Source organism: Monodon monoceros, unplaced genomic scaffold (genome assembly GCF_005190385.1).
Source record: "Monodon monoceros isolate NGI ecotype Baffin Bay Population unplaced genomic scaffold, NGI_Narwhal_1 Super_Scaffold_18, whole genome shotgun sequence".
Lineage (NCBI taxonomy): Eukaryota > Metazoa > Chordata > Mammalia > Artiodactyla > Monodontidae > Monodon > Monodon monoceros.
Window position 1 is genome coordinate 75,210,087 of NW_021703774.1, and position 22,555 is coordinate 75,232,641.

The 22,555-nt window shown below is 41.3% G+C and overlaps 1 protein-coding gene across 2 annotated transcripts; it reads left to right on the plus strand.

Moving 5' to 3' along the window:
• The first annotated feature begins 3,809 nt into the window (after nucleotides 1-3,809).
• Nucleotides 3,810-20,631, plus strand: PRKAB2 (protein kinase AMP-activated non-catalytic subunit beta 2). Of its 2 annotated transcripts, none has more exons than XM_029230639.1 (8): nucleotides 3,810-3,845; nucleotides 4,113-4,295; nucleotides 7,939-8,105; nucleotides 8,899-8,992; nucleotides 9,229-9,349; nucleotides 12,946-13,079; nucleotides 13,749-13,817; nucleotides 16,141-20,631. In XM_029230639.1, the coding sequence occupies exons 2-8, from the start codon at nucleotides 4,140-4,142 to the stop codon at nucleotides 16,216-16,218; spliced, it is 819 nt and encodes a 272-aa protein (XP_029086472.1). In that variant the 5' UTR covers nucleotides 3,810-3,845; nucleotides 4,113-4,139; the 3' UTR covers nucleotides 16,219-20,631. The 2 variants fall into 2 exon arrangements, with proteins under 2 accessions (XP_029086472.1, XP_029086473.1); XM_029230640.1 differs by lacking the exon at nucleotides 3,810-3,845 and adding an exon at nucleotides 3,867-3,886.
• The last annotated feature ends 1,924 nt before the right edge of the window (nucleotides 20,632-22,555 follow it).

Below are 22,555 nucleotides of genomic sequence, written 5' to 3' on the forward strand. Positions count from 1 at the left end.
ATTATGCTAAGTGAAATAAGTCAGAGAAAGCCAAATACTATATTGTATCACTTATACCTAGAATCTAAAAAAGAAGTCGAACTCAGAGAAACAGAGGGTAGAATGATAGTTGCCAGGGGTCAGGAGTTAGGGGAAATGGGAAGATGTTGGTCAAAGGGTATAAACTTTAAGTTATAAGATGAATAAGCACAGCATGGTGACTATAGTTAATAATACTGTGCTATATACCTGAAATTTGCTAAGAGAGTAAATCTTAAGCATTTTCCCACACAAACACACAGAGGTGTGAAGTGATAGATGTGAATTACCTTGATTGTGGGAATCATTTCACAGTGTTCACATACATCAAGTCATCATGCTGCATACTTTAAATATATATAATTTTATCATTATACCTCAATAAAGGTGGAAAAAATTAATATCAATGGTATTTGTTTTTAAAAATAATTACTTTCCACAATGGTTGAGTAGTCTCTTTTGTGTATAAACTTGTATCATTCCTGTTCCTAAAGCTGATATTTTAAATAGTATTAAATTGTTTTTATTTTTTATTGAGGTATAATGTTCATACAATAAAATAACCCTTTTTAGTGTACAGTTCTGTAAATTTTGACAGATGCATAACACCATTACAATCAAGATACAGAAGTATTCTATAACTCCCTCAAATTTCCTAAGGCCCCTTTGTAGTCAACGCCTCTTCCCACCTTCAACTCCTGGAAAGCACTGATCTGTTTTCTGACCCTAAGTCTTGCTTTTTCCAGAATGTCATGTAAATAGACTCTGGCTTCTTTCACTTCCCATAATGCATTTGATATTCATCCATGCTGTGTGTATCAAGAGTTTAATCCTTTTCATTGCTGAGCTATGAACTCTGAGCCATTTATGGCTGTACCACATTTTGTTTATAGATTTACCAGGCAAAAGACACTTGTGTTGTTTACCTTTTGGGGTGAAAATGAGTGAAGCCACATATGTTTTGTACAAATAAATATTTATGTACAGGTTTTTGTGTGAACCTGTCTTTATATCACTTGAATAAATACCTAAGAGTGGGATTACTAAACTGCATGTTAGATGTATGTTTAACTTTATAAAAAAGATCAGATTGTTTTTGAAATGGAAATCACCAAGATGAGACGTCACACTCATCCCTGATCACAAGTGGGGATGCAAACTGGGGAGCAGAGACAGGAAAGTAAAGCTCCAGATGCCGAATCTAACCTGTCATCCAGTTCTGTAAAATCGATATATTCTTCCCCCATTCCCCCATCCTCACCTCTCAGAGGAAGTAGGACACCTTTAGCAGCATGCATAAAAGTATACTGTGTTGTGAAGCCTCCCATGCTCTCCATTATTCTCCTCAGTTTATCAGGCAGAATGGCTTATGAGTGGCAATGGCATCTGAGATACAGTAACATCAAGAGAACCCCCACCAATTATTTTGCCTATTACCTTCTTTTCCTTCCTTCTAGAAGGAAGGATAGGACACTGGGGCAACAGCATTAAGTCTGAAGAGAGAAATTATACTGGTGTTGGTTAAGAGATCATGTTTCTTTACCTAGTCTTTCCTGAGTATAAGGAAAAAACAAACAAACATGGGACTAGGGAGAAGCAATTAATCCTTCCTACAGTGTCACATTACTTTTGTCTTATGTCTAAAATACACAAATATGCAAAGTTGACTTTTATTATTAACTACTGACCGATTTATAAATGTTATTAGAGCAGAACAGTGTCATGAATAATCCCCAAAGCAGATTTGCTTCTCCTATGCTGATTTGACGCTTGTAAGGAAATACATACTAGGAACATATTACTTGGCATATGGAGAAACCACCCTGGGGCTAGAAAGCTGAACAGCACACAAGTTAATGTTTATTGTATTAGTCCTTCAAGGGCCTTGCTTCAGAGTCCTGTGGAAAGATTGAAAGGAACTCGGGGAATAAGCGGGGGTAGGATTATCCAAGAAGGAGGTAACTAGACAGTAATGATTTTGGAGGGGTGAGCAAAAGGTTGCAGTAAAAAAAATGTACCTTTTTTTCTGCAAACTGTCTTTGGTTAAGAGCTACAGAATAACTGAGTTTATTAGGGGCAGAGCAAAAACAAAAGGGGGAGCAGAGGATTTGTTGGACTTAAGTGGATGGGTTTTCAACTTAATATAAAACGAACTTTTCAACAAATAGAGCTGCTCATTCAGAAAAGGTGGCCTTGTGTGACTTGGGGTTCCCCATTACTGGCTGTGTTTAAGACTAAGTGCAATTATCCTGTTATAAATGTAGTAAACAGTATTCATGTACCCTTCATTCTGCAAATGTTTACTCTGTTCAAGGTGCATGCAAGAACATGAAGAATCAAACCTAGATTTGCTCTCTGCCAGTTGTCAATGCAGTGGTTCTTACACTTTAATGTGTATACACATTCCCTTGGGGATCTTGTTAAAATGCAGAATCTGATTCTGTAGGATGGGGCCTCAGACTCACCATTTCTAACAAGCCCCCAGGTGATGCCAATGCTGCTGGTCACTATAACACATGCTGACTGACAAGGGTTTCTAGTAGGTAATGAGACATGCATATAATCATAATACAAAGTAAGAATTAGTAAATACCACATAAGTCCCATTAATTATCAGTAGAAACCTGAATCTGCTCCAACAAGACTGTCGTTGCCCTTTTCTACCTAAGTATTCCTTCTGATGGTTCTGTTGCTCTCTTTCTTGAATTTCATTTCTTCTGGGGTTGCTCACTGCAAGTGCTGTTTCTTAGCCTAGAATAGCTTTCTCCTTCTCCTTACACTAAATTATAACAATTTGTCAAGATTTATCTCCTGGGACTTCTCTGGTGGCGCAGTGGTTAAAAATCTGCCTGCCAATTCAGGGGACATGGGTTCGATCCCTGGTCTGGGAAGATCCCACATGCCGCGGAGCAACTAAGCCCGTGCACCAACAACTACTAAGCCTGCGCTCTAGAGCCGAAGAGCCACAGCTACTGAAGCCCGTGCGCCTACAGCCCGTGCTCCGCAACAAGAGAAGCCACCACAATGAGAAGCCCGAGCACCACAACAGAGTAGCCCCCGCTCGCCGCAACTAGAGAAAGCCCGTGAGCAGCAACGAAGACCCAATGCAGTCAAAAATAAATAAATAAAAATAATTTTTTAAAAAAAGATTTATCTCCTACTTATTCCCTCTTCCCTGGGGACCCAGTCAGGCTGTCTGCTCCCCATAGCACTTAGTTTTAACCTCGAGCAATTACCACTACTCACTACTACTTCCTTAGCTTTCAGTTGCAAGTCCGTTTTCTTATTCCCTATAGGAACTCACCTCTCCGGGATGCCTGTCGAAAAGACGCTACAAAATGAAAACGTTTGGCGAACCTGAGGCCAGGTGAGGGAGCGGGGAAAAAAGCAATGCCGCTCCACCGGGTGCGCACCAGAGCCCGTGAGGGGACCCCGTGTCCTTCGGTGACCGTCCCCACCCGATGGCAATCCCTGAGGCTCAAGCAACCAAAGATCTCGGTGCAGCCTCGCCAGCGAAGCAGCCCTGGCCCCGCACGCGGTGGATTGCGGAACCGGCGCCCCCGCCTGGCGCTGAAGGCTGCGCGCGGCTGCCCACCATCGAGGCGACGGTGGCTAGAGAGGCCGGCGGGCCCCGGGCGCTGCCGCGGCGCGGCCGCAGGGAACGCGCGCGGGGCGACCCCGCGTCTCTGGCCTTGTAGCCATTTTAGGAGGAAACCCGGGTCGCTAGCCCGGGGCGTGGCTTCAATTTCAATAACTTTATTGGTGGCCTTATCCGCAGAACAGCCATCGCACCATTGGTCCCGGGAGGAGGCAGAGCATCGCGGGAGGTGATTGGGGTGGGAGCGCCCCTGGGCAGTGAGCGCGGAGGGTGCGGGGGAGTTTCCGAAAGCGGGTTTCTTGAGCAGCGGACAACTAAGGGGATTGGGGGTTCCGGGGGTTCCTGGCGGCCAGGGAGGGAGGGCGGGCTCCCCTGCGCGCGGCTTTCCTGGGGCGGGGATTCCCTTGCCCGGGTCCCCAGACGCAGGGGCGGGGCCAGGGGCTCCCCAGACGCGACCGCCGGGGTGTCCCTAGCCCCGTGTTGTTCCGCACGGCAGGTGGCCCCCGACTCGAGCTGCACCGCCATGGGAAACACCACCAGCGACCGGGTGGCCGGGGAACGCCACGGCGCCAAGGCTGCGCGCGCCGAGGGCGCCGGCAGCCATGCCCCGGGCAAGGAACATAAGATCATGGTGGGGAGCACCGATGACCCCAGCGTCTTCAGCCTGCCGGATTCCAAGGTGAGTGTCCCCACGCCCCCAGTTGGTGGCGATGCTGCAGTAGTCTGGGTGTCAGGGCACCTCCTCCCTATTTTGATTTTTTCTTATCACACTGACCTGGGTTACGGTTTTTAGAATTAAAGGCGTTTTTCGGGGACGGAGATATTGAGTGGTAGTTCCTTTCGCGGTGCTGTCTCAAAGTAGGATAGAGGCGGAGTTCTTGTTACCCGACTACTCTTTTGGCCACATTTTTAGAATGAGGCCAACAAACCTCCGCCCGGTCGCCCTTGGTTCTCCTAACAGGCACCCTCTTCTAGAGTACTGATGAATTTGTAGGTTGTGAGCCCTGGTGAAAAACTTCAGAGGGTAGGTTTCCCGAGTTGCTGACCATAGGCGGCATTTCCTCACATTTGCCTTGAGGTAGGTAAATGAATTTCTTTTTCCTGATAACTGTTGTGTATCAGTATCATTTTTGCCCTTCTGAGAGCTCATCACTTCAGATCCTCTTCCCCTTTGGCATGGCTGTGAGCAGCAACCACTTGCTAATATGAATACTTTCTTCTAGTCTTGGGGATCAATAAAGGACATTATTTGGTTGACTGCTTAGTTTTCATCTCATACTTTACAGTAGTTTTGGCTGAGCTGCTTCTTTCACGTCCAGCTGCTTCTCAAGTGGGAGAGCAAATAATTCCAGGATTTCTCTAATTTCCGGTAGTACTTCATAATGTTACCGCGGCTGAAAATGGACAACCCACAGTTGCCCTGAAGACCTTGCTCTCAATCAAGGACTTTCAGGAAAGTGGCAACTTGTATTCACCCTACAGAAAGGATAGATGGAGCTGACAGCAATGTAATTACTATTCGAATGTTTCTAATCACTTTCAGAGTTGTAGGCATTAAATACATTAATTCCTCCTGGTAGTCTGACTAGAATGAAGTAGAAAAATGGAGGGGTTGGGGAGATTGGGGTAGGTTTGATGTTATCACTCATCCTGTCCCACCCATCTGGGGTTTTATTTTATCTACTCTTGTAAATAGAGAATAATTTGCCGGGTTGATAACATATGAAATGTGGATTCTACTGTTTATTTTCTTGGATCACAATTGAGAACATAATCACAAAGAGATTATGCTCCTCAGCCGTTTACGTCTTCAGAGCTTTCTCAAGGTGATTGTATTTTTACCAGTTTCCTACATTGGTGACTCAGGATTTAAGTACAGTCTATTTGTCGAACTGTGACTGCAGTAATTGGCGTCCTGAATAAAAGCCAGGTTGCTCTGTCTGAAATGGAGCCTATTTTGGATCATTCTTTCCCTTACCTCAATCTTGACATTTGTGAAATAAGAAAATTGGTTCAAATAATTCCCAAGGTCACTTCCAAATCTAAGATTTTATAGTTCTCAATCTACTCTATTTCTTCCCTCAATGTTTCACTTAAACATTTTTCAATTATAATTCTAATTGTTTTGCCTCTTTTCCTGATGATTTTGCTGACTATTTAACTTGGAGTAAACAATCTTTTTGCTAGTCAGCTGCACTCATGCCTACCACAGAAATGTCATATCATACGTGGAAGGGCTTTCTTCCAAAGCTAGGCATATTAATAGTTTGTAGCTTTCAAATTCTAAACTGAAACTATTAAATCATACAAGTAAGTAATAGAAACAGTGGCAGGCGGGCCTACATTGCTTCAAATGCCAGCCTTCTTTGGTTTACTAGTTCAATGGTTTTCAGTCCTATTTGCACATTAGACTCACCTGAGATTTGTTTGAACACTGCATAGAAAATTTGAAACATTTTCCATGTTTCAAAGTCAGGAGAACAGTGTAATGAACTCCTGTGTTAACTGTCATCCAGTTTAAACAATGATCAAATCATGAATGAATTTATGTCACCTATACCCCAATCCACTCTTCCTCCACCAATTATTTTGAAGCAAATCCCAGACCATCATATCAAATATTACTTTATTTGTAAATATTTTAGGATGTATCTCTAAAGATGAGGTTTCTTTCTTTAGTTTTAATATAATTTCAGTATTATTGTCTGGGAAGCTTTTTAAAAGTAGATTCCCGGACCTTATATCTGAATCAGAATCTGAGGCATATGTAATTGTTAGGCATATGTAAACATTTCTGTAATTCTAATGCAGCCTGTCAAATAAGAGTTCATTGCTTTGAGAAAATGGAGATCAAACTTCTCTTAAGCCACTTATATAATGTGAAAGTTCCTTCAATTCTCTTTCTCTGCTTGCTTTGGATTATGCTGCTACTGGTATAGTGTAGTTTTGAGGAATATTGAGAGAGAGTATGGAAGGTAGTCTGCCTCAGCCATTTTGAAAGTAAAGCCCAAATGAATAAACTAGTCCTTTTTTTTTTTTTAACCCACATTATTTTATTTGGTAATATTTTGGCTTGGTACCATATAGTCTTACTTACCAAAGTTATTTAAGCCAATCTGAAGTGGGGGTGAGCAAACTTTTTCTATAAAGGGCCAGGTAGGTAATATTTTAGACTTTGCGGACCATACAGTCTCTGTCACAACTACTCACTTCTGCCATTGTAGCATGAAAGCAGCTGTAGAAAATGAGTAAGTGAATGAGTGTGGCTATTTTCTGATAAAACCTTATTTGTAAAAGCATCTGGCTCACTGGCCATAGTTTGCCAATTCCTGTTCTGAAGGATGGTAATGAAAAGAAACTAAGTAAGGAGTCAGTTGTTTTTCCGGAATCCTACATACTTCATTTGATATTGGAACCACTTTTTTAAAGGAAACTGTGTTTTTGATCTGATGCTTCTTGGGGCTCCAGAATTTTCATCCCTACTCCTGAAATAACTAGTACAAACCTGGCATAGGTGAGCAAGTAAGATTTCATAACCATTTCTCAAAATTTATGAAACCAATGATCTGATTTATATATATATATATTTTTTTTTTTTTTTTTTTTTTTGCGGTACGCGGGCCTCTCACTGCTGTGGCCTCTCCCACTGCGGAGCACAGGCTCCGGTCGCGCAGGCTCAGCCGCTCCGCGGCATGTGGAATCCTCCCGGACCGGGGCACAAACCCGCGTCCCCTGCATCGGCAGGCGGACTCTCAACCACTGCGCCACCAGGGAAGCCCTGATTTTTATACTTTTAATGTCCTTTTGTAACCTATTAACTAAAGTAGAGATTGTGAATTACTTATGGATTTTAGCATCTCTAATTTCTATTACAACTGATAAATTGGGAGCTGCTCATATTTGCATGTGGTTAACTTAATTATTTTTTGTAGAACCATACTTTATTTTCATATTTTTTCTCTTAAGAGACACTCAGAAGCATATCATAATTGTCTGCCTATGAGTTAATCTGGTAAGAGGAAGTAAGGTTTTTTGTTTGTTTGTTTCTTAAGGGAAATCCTAAGGCTCTGAAAGAATGAGTGATACATGCAGACTCAGAAGTTAGGCTGTGATTTGGGTAGCCTTTGAGCATAAGCCATTTGACCATTTTGGTCCTAGATGAGTTCTTTTTCTATAGTTTGTTTAAAATCTGATTTAGTTGCTAATTTCAAGGCTTATTAACCCTTAGCAGAAACGTAGCACCCCTCTCTGCCCTAGGGAGGAGAGTGACCTTTTCAGAATTCCTGGGTCACAATTTAGGGATGACCTAATCCTTCTTACAGCTCCCTGGGGACAAAGAGTTTGTATCATGGCAGCAGGATTTGGAGGACTCCGTAAAGCCCACACAGCAGGCCCGGCCCACTGTTATCCGCTGGTCTGAAGGAGGCAAGGAGGTCTTCATCTCTGGGTCCTTCAACAATTGGAGCACCAAGATTCCACTGATTAAGAGGTGAAGACAAGTGTCTTGGTTGAGTCTACAGGGTCCAGGAGTAGAGACTTGATTTCCTTTCTTAGGAGAGAGACCTGGCTGGACTACTCCTCTCCACCTGCTAGGGACTCTCTCTAGAATATTTTCTGTGACCAATAAGTATATCTGTGACATTTTTTTCTAACCTCATAGTGAGTCAGAGATGTTTTACCACTTAGAATGTCATTTTCTTTAAGACTGTGTTAACACAAGTCCTTTTCTATGCTTGTGGGAAGTCTTCCATAACTGCCTGAGTCCAGTTGCTCTGACTTCTGCACTAAAACAAAACACACTGTAAAGTTCTAGGTAGTAATGTTTGTTGCTTTCAGAGCAACAGTGAATTATGTAACTGGTTATGGCCCTTTGTATATAGGTAATTTTCTAGAATCTGCTCACCAAAATATGGGAAGGGTACCTTGAGGCACTTCTTATCCTGAACCTACTTGCTATCTTATTTACATTCATGAGGGATCCGTTTTGCTGAAGCAAAATAGTTGTACTAAGGTGGAACATTCGGGAGGATTAACATCTTTATTGTTCTTTTCCAGATATTAGTTAAGAACTAAAGTTACTGGGAGGGGCTAGCAAATACATGCTCAAGGTGATATAAAAAAGGAGAATGGGTTTATAAATTATTTTTTACTACAGGGGTTGCAATCACTTAAGAATGCGGGAGATCATTGGTATGATATTGTGATTGCCTCGTGGTTTTTACATTTATATTCTGTCTTCTAATAGAAATTTGGCCTATTTAACTTTCTGTTTTCTTCTATAGCCATAATGACTTTGTTGCCATCCTGGACCTCCCTGAGGGAGAGCACCAGTACAAATTCTTTGTGGATGGACAATGGGTTCATGATCCATCAGAGGTAAGGCCTTGATCTCCGAGGGTAACCACTGACTTAACAGTCTCCTTTAAACTATCATTCCCCTTGGTGTCAAACATCATTGCAGTCAGGACTGATAGGCTCCTATACTGTTGGATCTCTTTCTTGATAAAAGATGGTGGTGCCAAATATGATCCCTTTTAAAAAGAGGAGAGTTGAATAGAAGAGATGTATTTGAAATGGGGTTTCATGAATTTTTTTTCCATTCATTGTTTCAGCCTGTGGTTACCAGTCAGCTTGGCACAATTAACAATTTGATCCATGTCAAGAAATCTGATTTTGAGGTGTTTGATGCTTTAAAGCTAGATTCAATGGAAAGCTCAGAGACATCTTGTCGAGGTAATTTTGTAGTATTTGCTCTTTCTTGATCTGTTTTTCTTATAATGCGTGTTTCTTCCCAAGAGTGGTTTTTGTTTGTTTTTTCATTTTCTCCTTAGGAATCTTATGAATTGTATGTATATGTTTCTCCTATAAACATTAGGTACCCGTCTTCAAGAAAAAAATCTGCCTAGTGTATTTGATTTCAAACTTTTTAACCAGTAGGTTTACACTGTAACCCAGTACACACTCACACACACACACACACACAAAACAGTAACACAAGTCTTACAGTATAATATTTGCCTTAATTTCATGTAAAGTACTCTATTTTCTATTTTATCCTTCTTTTTATAAACCACTAATAGGCTATGGTCTATAGTTTAAAAAGCTATTTCTAGTAATATTTCAAGTTTTTCATTGACCTTTGAGAGTATCAACTAGCAGGGGCTAGCTGTGTCTCATATGCCTTGTTTAGCTGCCTCAGCTTAATCCTGCCAGTTTGATAGCTCAGTTGGCTGTTCTATAATTTTATAGGGCCCTACATATATGGCAGTTTTTGGGGGGAAGAGGGTTATAAAAACCTCACATTTCCTTTTTTTAAAAAATTTCTTTAAATAATTAATTAATTTTGGCTGTGCTGTGTCCTAGTTGCGGCACACAGCCTCTTTGTTGCGGCATGCAGGATCTTTTAGTTACAGCAGGTGGACTTAGTTGCGGCATGCATGCAGGATCTAGTTCCCAACCAGGGATCAAACCCGGGCCCCCTGCAGTGGGAGCATGGAGTCTTACCCATTGGACCACCAGGGAAGTTCCCAAACCTCACATTTCTTTTGTGTATATGTTAACTGAAGTTTTGTAAGTTTTGGGTTAAAAAAAAAAAAATCCCTTCGTAGAGGAAAAGACTTGTATCCTTTTGTTTCTCCCAGTGCTTTTTCCAAGGCCTTCATCTCTCCTTACTTTAGCTATAAAACCAGAAAAGTGATTTGCTATCCATACTCACAGTTACCAATTTTGTTGTTTTACAATAAAGGCTATGACTGTATAAAGAACTGTATTTCCAGTAAGCACACTTCTCCCTTGTGAGTTCAAAGCCTGCCTCTGCTACTAACTAGCTTTGCATCATGGACAACTCCATCAACCTTTTTGGTTCTTGGTTCCTTATCAGTAAAATCAGAGGCTTAGACTCTCAGCGATTCACAGCTGAGGAGACACAGTACCTGAAGTGAGACATATTAGAATCTCAGGACACAAGAGTGGCTTATACAGTTTCTAAAAGAATAAGCAATAGTATAATAATTGTTTAGGAAAATTACAAAGATATTGTTTTCATTATATAAGCTCAGAAAGTAAGGCTGGACATTGTTCTTAACTGGTGGTGCAGAGATTTAGAAGAGTTTAAAAATACTGAATTGAATGATGAGGCCACTAGTTACTCTAAATTTTTGCATTATATGATTCTAGCAAAGCAACCAATGAATAGTAGACATATAATCATAATTATAGAGAAAGAGGACTAGCATACTTTTGATATTTCTCTCTTCCCACTTTCACCCAATTTCCTGATCCACTGAGGTAGGGTTTAGAATACATTTTATTAGGAATCTTCAGATAATGGGTTTTAATCTGCACTCAGTGACCATCTTTGCCGTGTATGTGACTTTGGGTAAATGACTTAACCATTTTTTTTTCTGATGGAAAGGGAAAAAAAAAAACAAAACTGTTCTATGTACTTGCAAAGAGTGTTTTTGTGGATCTATGATAAAATACCTGAGAGTACTTTGAAAAGTTTCAAGTTCTATACATTTTTAAGATATTGTTTAATATAACAGTATTTTTGCTACTCTTTTCTTTTGTCCCACGGTATATTTAATTGAAATCTGAGTTCTTATGCTGAACTGGTTATTAAAATCCTTTTTACTAGAAACTGTAAAAAACATTAAAAATTTTTAAGCAAAAAATTATAGTTCTCTGCATTTTTGTGTATTTCTATTCTGTCTGCATACACTTTTTCCATTTTTTAAAGATATAATTTCACATGCCATAAAATTCACTCTGTTAAGGTGTGCAATCCAGTAAGTTTTAGTATATTCACAGAGTTGTGCAACCATCATCACTATATAATTCCAGAGTTTTGTTTTGTTTTTTTTGGCTGCGCTGGGTCTTCACTGCTGCATGCAGGCTTTCTCTAGTTGCAGCGAGTGGGGGCTACTCTTCATTGCAGTGTGTGGGCTTCTCATTGAAGTGGCTTCTCTAGTTGCAGAGCACGGGTTCTAGGCACATGGGCTCAGTAGTTGTGGCTTGTGGGCTCTAGAGCGCAGGCTCAGTAGTTGTGGCACATGGGCTTAGTTGCTCTGCAGCATGTGGCATCTTCCCGGACCAGGGATCAAACCCGTGTCCCCTGCATTGGCAGGCGGATTCTTAACCACTAGACCACCAAGGAAGTCCAAATTCCAGAGTATTTTAATCACGCCCAAAAGAAGCCCCATCCCCATTAGCAGTCACTTCCCATTGCCTCCTTCCCTCCGCCTCTGGCAACCACAAATCTACTTTGTGTCTCTATGGATTTGCCTATTTTGGACATTTCATATAAATGGGATCATACACTACGTGGTCTTTTGTGTCTGGCTTCTTTCACCTAGCATAATGTTTTCAGGGTTCATCCATGTTGTAATATATATAATTCATTCCATGGATATACCATTTTATTTATCCATTCATTAGCTGACGGACATTTGGATTGTTTCCACTTTTTGTCTGTTACAAATAATGGTGTTATGAACATTTGTGTTCAAGTTTTTGTGTGGGCATATGTTTTCATTTCTCCTGGGCATGTACCCAGGAGTATAATTGCTGGGTCATATGGTAACTTTGTGCTTAACTTTCGGAGGAACTGCCAAACCGTTCTCCAAAGTGGTGCACCATTTTACATTCCAACCAGCAATGGGAATAATACAAAGGTTCCAACTTCTCCACATCATTGCCAATAATTATTATTGTCTGTCTTTTTTTATTCTAGCCATCTTAATGAGTGTGAAGTGGTATCTCATTGTGGTTTTGATTTGCATTCCCCTAATGACTACTACATTGTTATTAATTTTTCCTTTTTGTTGCAGTCATCGTAGTATCAGTAGTCTTAGAGTTTATAACCTTGCTGCTTGACTGGAAAAAAGAACAAATCTAATATTTTCATATTGTTTGATAGTTTATAAGGCATTGTCACATCTGTTGTCTCATTTGATTCCTATAAAAGCGCTGTGAAATAGGGCAGAGATTGTTATTTTCATTTTATGAATGAGGAAACTGACTATAGAAGAGGGATTTGTCCCAAGTCATACAATTGATAAATGGAGTAGCTCTTCCCTGAACCTACCTTTTACCCCTCATCTCCTCCCCTATCCTTCACGTCATGTTACCATGTTGAGGAACTTCATGGTTTATGTTCAGGTTGACGCAGACTTTTTCTTTGTTTGCGTTACAGTTGTAGACCCAACAAGTCACAAGTTTGATTCTTGACTTCTACCATATTTAATATTAGCTGCCATTTACTGACAGTTTTTTCATGCATCTTTAATAGCTCTCCAACTTTCCCTTATATTTGAATAAATATCTTCCAGACCTTTCCAGCTCACCCCCAGGGCCTTATGGTCAAGAAATGTATGTGTTTCGATCAGAGGAGAGATTCAAATCCCCACCCATCCTGCCTCCTCACCTTCTCCAAGTTATTCTTAACAAGGACACTAATATATCTGTGAGTATCCTAAGAGTATTGCTGGGGCATCTGGGGGTTACTAGACCATTTGAGCTACAGTGTAGTAATCCTAGAGGTTGGGATTATTACAAAGGTGTGTTGAGTATAAATCATATACGTATCAGTAGTTTTACAAGTTCCTTTTTCCAGGGCTGAGTTGCGACTTTTCCAAATACTGTTACCTAAATTCATAGTTGTCTTCTGGTCCTAATATATCAGGCTCAGAGCTATGGATTGCTAGAACCAGTTTCTAAGACTTCTATTCCAACATAAGATAAGGAGTATTTATCATTTGGGGATATCCAAAAGAAGTATATTTTGCATATAATTTACATTTCTAGTCAATTCACTTGATTCCCACTAAGATTATTTTTGCCTCTTACACAAATCTTCTATATGTGTTGTGGGCAAGGTCTGTTAAAGAGGATGAATAGGTAGTGAGGCTAAGGGTTTCTGCCCTGGACTCAGAATTTTCCTAATTTTCTGTAATGAGAATGTATTATTTATATATACTAGGATGAGTGCATTATTTATAGGAAATAATACATTCTAGTTTTGAGTCTCTCAACAGTCCCAAAGATCTCTGAGGAAGAATAAACTGGTTTAGGATTGTGCGTTTAACCGCATTTAGTGGTGTTTTTTGGGTTTGTTTTTCTTTACCCCTCTTAGTGTGATCCAGCCTTGCTCCCCGAGCCCAATCATGTTATGCTGAACCATCTCTATGCATTGTCCATTAAGGTAAGTGGTGGGCCTGGTTCTTCACATAGTTCCCCAAAATGGGAGGGGAAGAGTTGAACACGTGTTCCCTAGTGGCTACTTGCTCTGCCACTTCACTGAAGCTGAAGCTGGCAGTAATGGTCAATTTATAGGAGAAGAAGTTTCTTTCTTTAACTAGTGGGTTTGTTTGTTTTAAATTTTAGTCTCGATATCTGAGTTCTGGCTAGCTGAATTGCGCTGTGATTGAATGGACTTTTTTGCTTCCTGGTTTCTTTCTGGGTAGCTATAACCTTTGCACCACCTACTTAATTAAGTTTGAGTTCATAGTACTAGGATTTCATTTACAGAAAAAGCAAGTTTACCTTCCAGTTCAAAGAATGCTTGAATGTGATATTAAGGCTTCCACTTTTTTAGAGGTGGACGTGAGCTGCTTTCAGCTGCCTGAGTCATATATACTCAAGTGCTTGCATCTTTCCTATCCACTACTTAAAGGAGAAATGTGACCAGACTTGCCCTGTCCCCCCACATCCCAGTTCCAGCTCTTAGAATGCTTCTTGGTTTCTCTGCTGCTTTAGATTCTGGATTGAAAATAGCTGTTCAGTCTTGTCATGTCTTTGTGGTCTGGCTATTGGAATAATATTTTATATAGTTCTGTAGTTACCAAACTAAGCTGAACATCATCAGAATCACTTGGGGGAAGTTTGGGAAAATATAGATTCAGAGGCTCCATCCCCAGGGATTCTGAATAAGTGCATCTAGGATGGGCCTCAGTAATATTTTTAAGCTGCTTATATTTCTTAGATGTGCAGCCAGATTAGGGAAGTCACTGATACAGCTGTCTTTAACAGATTACCTGGTATTTACTAAATGTGTATTATTGAATTTAATTTTTATAATAACCTTGTGGGCTAAGTATTATTTTTTAACCCTGTTTTATAGATAAGGAAACTAAGGCTCATAGAAGGTCATATTGCCAATAAGTACAAGAGAGAGGACTGAGGTCCAGTCCTCCCATCCTTATTCCATGTCCTTTCCTAGAGACCATTGTGCTGCTTCTTCCAAGTAGATCTTTCTCTCACCCACTTCTCATTTCCACCAAACTCTTTCTGGAGTTGAATTTTTTACCTGCCTTGCTTCTATCATTTTTAGGCTGTGATCTGCATACTACGGTGACAGAATGTCAATCTGAGAAGTATTCATTGTAGATGATACAATATAGAGGAAAATAGGAAGAGGCACTGGTTTCTTAATTGGATTTGCTTGGGTTCTTTGTGATCTAACTGAATTTTGCCTCCTGTATCTGCTCTTTGGCTATCAGGTGATGTCCACAGGTCTGCCATCTCTTTCTATGGTACACCCAGGGTCTGTAACACTGCTTGGGAAATGGTACCTCTTACTCTTCACACTGGTTCTGACCCAGGTCAAGGTCTTGATTGTTGTGGTTCAGCTTGGCCATGACCTATCCCTGGTTCTCTCAGATTGTTTAAGCTGTTTGGAATTGATCCATTGGATTGAGTGTCTTTCCAAGGAGGATTTTAGGGTCCACTTTGTTCAAGGATAGAAGATGATTCCTGAGTCCCCTCTTGATCAGAGATGACTTTTTTTAAAGTTCATCCCTGGTATTAAATGGGGCTTGGAAATGGTTTTTCAAAAGGATCACTGCCCTTTTTTCTCATTGCTTTTAGGACTTCCTTCTAGAGATAGATATCAGGATATTTCTTTTTTTCCATCATAGTTGTTTTTTTTGTTTTTGTTTTTTGTTTTTTTTGCGGTGCACGGGCCCCTCACTGTTGTGGCCTCTCCCATTGTGGAGCCCAGGCTCTGGATGCGCAGGCTCAGCGGCCATGGCTCATGGGCCCAGCGGCTCCACGGCATGTGGGATCTTCCCGGACCAGGGCACGAACCCGTGTCCCCTGCATCGGCAGGCGGACGCTTAACCACTGCGCCACCAGGGAAGCCCTTTTCTTCCATCATAGTTTTAAGCCCAATATTTGAATGTGAGGTGGGGAAGGAAGTGAGGTAGGAGACTAATATTTTTTCAGCGCGTACTTTCTCTGTCAGCTATTTTCATGTAATCATCAGAGCCGTATTAATGGTAGGTGTTGTCCTTTGTAATGATGAGAAAAAACTTAGAGACATTAAGTAGATTACTCAAGGTCACAAATAGAGTAACAGTAGGAGTCAGGATCAAAACTTAAATTGATTTGAATCCAAAACCAACCTTTTTTTTATAATATCAAACTAACTCTGTTAAAAGTGAGCGGTTGTGAAGGATTAATAGCTGGGAACAGCTGCCTACGTCCTGAACTAGTGAATTAATTACATATGTTTATTTCCCTTGCAGGACAGTGTGATGGTCCTTAGCGCAACGCATCGCTACAAGAAGAAGTATGTCACTACTCTGCTGTACAAGCCCATCTGAAGGGATTCCTTCCTGCCCCCCAGGATTCAGGAGAAGCATCTCCCTTGCCTTTCTGGACTAGACCAGTCTTACCTGGGCCTGGAAGGCTGATTTGCTTTGAGGCTAATATGTGTGTTTCAGAGCCTCTGAGTAGGATGCTCTGCTTTTGCATTTGATTGCAAATGAGAGCTTTAGGAGTTCATGGAATTTATTTTAAGAAAAAATCATATACACACACACACACACACACACACACACACACACGAGAGGAAAGTTAATGGAAGCCTCCTAGCTAGATGTATTCTCTCTGCCTGTGGGAACTCACCAAGATCTGTTGGGGAGAGCTGCAGGAAGAACCATTACAGGAAGCTTTTTTCCTAAAGTGAATGAAGAGCAAACTCTCAGGATCCTTGTTGGGTGGAGATTCTATCACTGCTACCTTGGCTTTCCAAGGGATGGACTTGTGCCAGAGTGCTGCCCTACTTACAGCTGCCTCCTTGCAGGAGCAGCTTTTCTTGCATGGGTTCTCTGTATTCCCAGAGTATGTGCACAATCTGTGTTTTTTTTATGATACCAGGTACCCCACAAGAACCCTTTTTCCTCTCATTTCACATTCTTGCTTTGTTAACCTCCTTCAGATCCTATATCTGACTCTTGCCTAACACAAAACTCAGTGGGTAAGTGACCCCTTTCAAAGGCTGTGTGAGGGCTTCCCTGGTGGCGCAGTGGCTGAGAGTCCGCCAGCCGATGCAGGGGACATGGGTTCGTGCCCTGGTCCGGGAAGATCCCACATGCCACGGAGCGGCTGGGCCCGTGAGCCATGGCCGCTGAGCCTGCGCGTCCGGAGCCTGTGCTCCACAACGGGAGAGGCCACAACAGTGAGAGGCCCGCATAACCACAAACAAACAAACAAACAAAAGGCTGTGTGAGACCTGACCCACCTTACAGACTAGGGTGGCCAGAAAGTCTCCTTTTTAAGCTCAGCACAGGCCCATGACACTTTGTCACCACTTATTTTAACTTCTACTGAAGAAAATATGTCTCAGCCTTATATGAAAGGCAGAATGCAAGTCTACTTTTTTGTTTTGGTTTGGTGCCACAGTTTAGGCTGTATTGGCACATTCCCATACTTTTTCCCACCTGGTTTGGCCCTGCTTCCATGTTTTCTTTCACAGAGCAGATAGCTTTGAAGGTGGGAGTGAAGCCAGGGAAAACTTTCACGTCTTTCATCCTTGGAAGATTTTTATGTGCCTACATTTTTCTTTTATCAGAAAATGGCTTTTCGGGCTTCCCTGGTGGCGCAGCGGTTGAGAGTCTGCCTGCCGATTCAGGGGACACGGGTTCGTGCCCTGGTCTGGGAAGATCCCACATGCCGCGGAGCGGCTGGGCCCGTGAGCCATGGCCGCTGAGCCTGCGTGTCCGGAGCCTGTGCTCCGCAACGGGAGAGGCCACAGCAGTGAGAGGCCCGCGTACCGCAAAAAAAAAAAATGCCTTTTCATTGGTCTTAAGAGACTGCATTTGGAGAACTTCAGGCTTATGATAAATTGCTCCCAATATTTTCTTCTCTAGTCTGGTCCCCTACAGTCTTAGATTAATAAGGCTGACTCTGTGTACATCATTACAGTAAACATTGCTCTAGATACAGACCCATTCAGGCTCATTTTATGCACCTAAAAGTGTCCCTCAACTTAAGGATTCAAGAGGCAAGAAATTACCCTTGGTGTTCCCAGCCATGAAAAGTATCCCTTTCATGCACTAAATGCTAACAGAGTTATCTTGTTCTTTATCTTCCAGAAAGTGTTTGTTGATGAAGTGGGGTCAGTGATTTCCATTTGTGGAGTAAAAAGTATCTATTCACTCCACTCTTGAGATTCAGAGATAAGATATTTTTCCCCAAGTTTCTGTGGCTCTTCCATTACAGATAAATGCAAGCCAAACATTCAATACTGAAGGAGGCTAAACTTGTTGCTGGAGAGGCTCCTTGACTGCTAAGATGAGCCCAGCCCCACTGAAAGGGCACCCACAGGTAAATTAGCTACCTCCTGTCTTTCCCACGTAAAGCTGATGATACAGTTGTCTTCCAGTATGTAGAACTCTTAGATCCTGTGTGTGAGGCAGTAGGGTATGGGATTGTTGTCTTGCTGGGAATGTAAATTGCTAAGTGCTTTGGTGGTTAATTGCTGAGAGTAAATACTGCTTTAGCCACTCAGGGCCACTATCCGCCTCAAAAGGCTTTTGTGGAGAACGTTTTATGGTTCCAATCACTTTTAGAATGGTGTGCCATTTTAAAAATCCAGGCCAAATTCTGTTACTACCAACCCTCAGGATCTACATTGTCTTCAGTTATACTAGAATTTTGTTTTTTCCATTACCCATTAAACAAGTGGGCCACTTAGGAGGATTTAAAATCTTGGTTGTCACCTAGAGGATTTTGTTGTACTCATATGTCTTGTCAGCAGTATTGACGTGTAATTGTCTCTGTGTTCCTGTATTAAAATCTCTATTCTGCACGGATAATTAGAGTGTGGCAGGAAAAGAGATTCCTTCAGTTTCTCTCAGGCCAGAGGCTTCTGTGAAATGGGTCTGTCTCCAGTGACAGTAGGTTTTGGTGCTGGTGACCTTCAGATCCTTCTAATCTGGAAATGTGTAGAAAGTGTCAGTTTTCAAAATTCTGAGGTAATCTTTCAGCCAGATGTGAAACTGGAGCCTACCAGCTGGTATGGAAAGGGATCAGTAAGAGGAATTGGATGATGACTCATTCAGCCCTGTCCCTTCTCTGTACTGCTGACTAACATACCACGGCCTTGAGAATTCCTATCACACTCTCAGTCTGTCCCCTAGAAACTGTTCTAGAAGGTTGCGAGGGAGGGAGGAAGGTACCCAAGAGTACAGTTCACTCATTCTTTTATATTGGTTAAAGGGATAGTTTATTTTCTGCAGAAGAATTTGACAGATTTTGAAAACGAATAAAGGAAAAAGATTTTTTTAGGGTTTTTAAAATGTGTTTTGCCTATAAGAGTTTCACAGTCAAAGAGTAAGAATGTAATTCTTAGGGAGGGCTGACTCTTGAACTGTATCATGGTTTAGGAGTTATGGGAAAAAGAAAGAGTAACTGAGCTGAGGAGTGGTACTAGGAAAGTTAAGGCTTAAGTAACTCGGAACTAAAAATATCCTTTTTTAAATTAAATCAAACATATACTGGTGTCTTTGGATCTCATTGTACAGAATTTACAGTATAAAAAATCTTTTTCTTGTTTCTATTTTCTACACTTTCTCCTATGTTGTGCTTTAACTTCATGTGTCAGGCAGACTTTACCAGGGTCTAAAGTCAAACATTACCTAAAACAAATATTAGTCATCTTGCTGGTAAGGAGAACTTCTGTGGTATGGTTATTAGCCTGTTTTAAGCTTAAAGTTGAATGAGATTTAATCACTGTAGGCAAAACCCCTGAAGGTCATACCTGGCCTCAACAGTGTTGGCTTTTTTTTAAAACAGTGCTTATATATGGTAAAGAAGCTCTGTAAAAGAAGAATCCAAGAGAGGTTTCTGACAGGATCCTACAAACCCAGGCCCACTCACTTCACCCCAATTATTTCTAGTCTCGTAGACCTAATGGATCTGAGATAAAATCTTTGAAAAGTGTTGGTACTCCACATATGCTGCTAAAATGAAGGTAAATTCAGAAAGAAGTGTTACCTCTAGACTGGTCTTACATTTATCTGGGTATAAATGAAGGAGACACATTAATGATATAGAATCCCCTGCTTTTAATTGGGGAAGTAGAGCTTTTAAATTTTTGACCTCAACTAAAAATGATATGCAGTAGTCTATGTTTGCGTATGTTTGAAATACATTCTATTCTCAGAGATTTCTAAATCCTCACGTTCTAGTGATTTGGGGCCTAGGCTTAAGAGCAGATACACAGTTGGTTCCTGCATTATTGTGACTCCTCCTTAAAGCCAAGTTGTTGCTGTCTTCTAGGAACTGCTGACTCTAGTTACCCATGGGATGGAGGACCTGGGAGGGATAGGAGTTAGGGTCTTTTAAAACTCTGGATCTAGGCATTTGTCTCTCCTTAAGCACCAGTCACAACTGGAGGTTGAAGGGCTGTGATTTCTGAAATGAACTGAAACTTTTGGAGTAAAAAGGCCAAATCTTTAAAAATTATAAGAAAACAGAAAAGGAAAGAATTCCAAGAGTCTGTTACTTACGAAATCCAATTCTTCGCAGTGGAATCCCTCTAGGATTCAAATTTGGGCTTTGTCTTGATTTGCTTTACTCAGTTGTGCTTTTTCTTTCTTTTTTTTTTTTGCGGTACGCGGGCCTCTCACTGTTGTGGCCTCTCCCGCTGCGGAGCACAGGCTCCGGACGCGCAGGCTCAGCGGCCATGGCTCACGGGCCCAGCCGCTCCGCGGCATGTGGGATCTTCCCGGACCGGGGCACAAACCCGTGTCCCCTGCATCGGCAAGCAGACTCTCAATCACTGCGCCACCAGGGAAGCCCCTCAGTTGTGCTTTGAATGAATACGTTTTGTCAAAAATTAAATTTTGTTTTAGTTCCAACATTAGCTGGAGTCGAATTTTGTGTAGCACAGTGCTTTTGCAGTAAGATTGATATGAAAAACTAAATGCTATGTGGATTTTATAGTCAGGTTAAAATGGTCGAGGAGGTACCTACTATAAGTATTACATTATGTGTTCATCATCCTATTTCTTTTCTATTCCCATCTACAGAACACCTACCCAGGTTGTGGTTTTAGAACAGCCAAAGCCCACTAATGTTGATTAGTCCTAATCCCCACACTGGGCCCCATATGTGAAACTTGTTTAAATTTTGGTAAATTGGAGAATGTTGGTTGTTACTACACTGAAGCATTATGAGTGAGTACAGCTCTGTTACAAAGGGGGAATAAGACTATAAAGGGAATTAAACATGTGAGTCCTCCTTTAAATGGTGCTTTTTGTAACCTTTAGTGCTGCGATACAGAGCTGCTTTTCGGTATTTCACAAAGGAGTGGCATACAAGAATGAATTTTAAAGCTTTTCTCCAAATGTAATTTTTCACTGGACTCTGACATGTCTGAAAATTATGTGATATAACACATACAGAAATGTGAGGGGTTTTTTTTCCCGTAAAACTGTTGAATAAAAGTATTATACAGCAATAATATTTGAGTTCTTCATTGATTACTGATTATATTATCAAGACCTATCCACTCAGTTAGCCTCAGGATCTAAAGAATGTAAATTGCCACACAGATACTTTTGAATAAAGAGAAAAGTAATAGGTATAAGGGACACATGGTGTCATCCCTCCATCTGCCACCTTTCCTCTTCTTTTTGTTCCAGGCTATGCCAACATTAACTAGAGGAATGCAAACTCTGATTTGATTTTTAGCACTTTCTGTAAACTGCACACTTAGCCATAATCCTGTGCTGGATTAGCTGAGATCCTAGTCTAATGATTTTCAACCCTGGCTGACATTAATACTACCTATACAGATTCTATAAAAATACTGATGCCCACTCTACTACCTCCACCCCAATTAAATGAAAATCTCTGCTATGGGATCCAGGTATCTATATTTTTTTAAGCTCCCCAGGTGATTCTAACATATATCCAGAGATATATATATCCATTATCCTGGAACTTCCCTACTCCTTCTTTCTCTGTCAGATATGTACTTGAAAGCAGGTTATATACTTCATTCTGACAGCAATCACTTCCCTCAGATGTCTTTGTTCAGGGCCATGATTATAGTATCCTTTTTATTTTCCATCCCTTTATTTCATGGGGTTTTTACATAGCTGGTCTCTGGACTTTTCGTCAGATAACACAACAAGGCTACCCTGTATTTGCTGCTGTAAAGATTCAACTGAGCTAAATTTCCTCAAGGGAGAGAAGGGAATGGTACTGTGGGAGTGACTAGAGGGTGAGAAGAATAGAGGGAGTTGAAGAGAGAAGTGGAGATGTAAAGTAGAAGGACAGGTAATGAAGACATGTGATAGTAGAAATGGACCAAAACAGTTAGCCTCAAAGCTCAACAGCAGGTCAAATCTGCCTGCAGACCAGAGGTAGACAGTGGTAGGTGTAACGTGGACTCAGGCACTAACAGAATGGTCTCCTGAACATCATGTACCCTGGTCACTGAAACAATAAAATGGCACCAGAATTCTGTCAAGACCCACACTTGCACTGACATATGCTTCCCAAAGTGCTTCCTTCTGGCCCAGTTGATCTGGGGTCTTTTGTTGTATCCCTTACAAACTCCTCCCCTGCATCGACAATTACCCATGACACAGGTGGTTGGGAGACGTTGTGAGTCTCTCCGCTGCCCTATTTGGTCCCTATTCATCC

What these genes read in the sequence shown, in the direction of transcription:
- PRKAB2 (XM_029230639.1), top strand. Translation starts at nt 4,140, where the DNA reads ATGGGAAACACCACCAGCGACCGGGTGGCCGGGGAACGCCACGGCGCC. An exon ending in ACAAGGACACTAATATATCT is followed by an intron (nt 13,080 to 13,748) that starts GTGAGTATCCTA and finishes TACCCCTCTTAG; the next exon opens with TGTGATCCAGCCTTGCTCCC. An exon ending in TCTATGCATTGTCCATTAAG is followed by an intron (nt 13,818 to 16,140) that starts GTAAGTGGTGGG and finishes TTTCCCTTGCAG; the next exon opens with GACAGTGTGATGGTCCTTAG.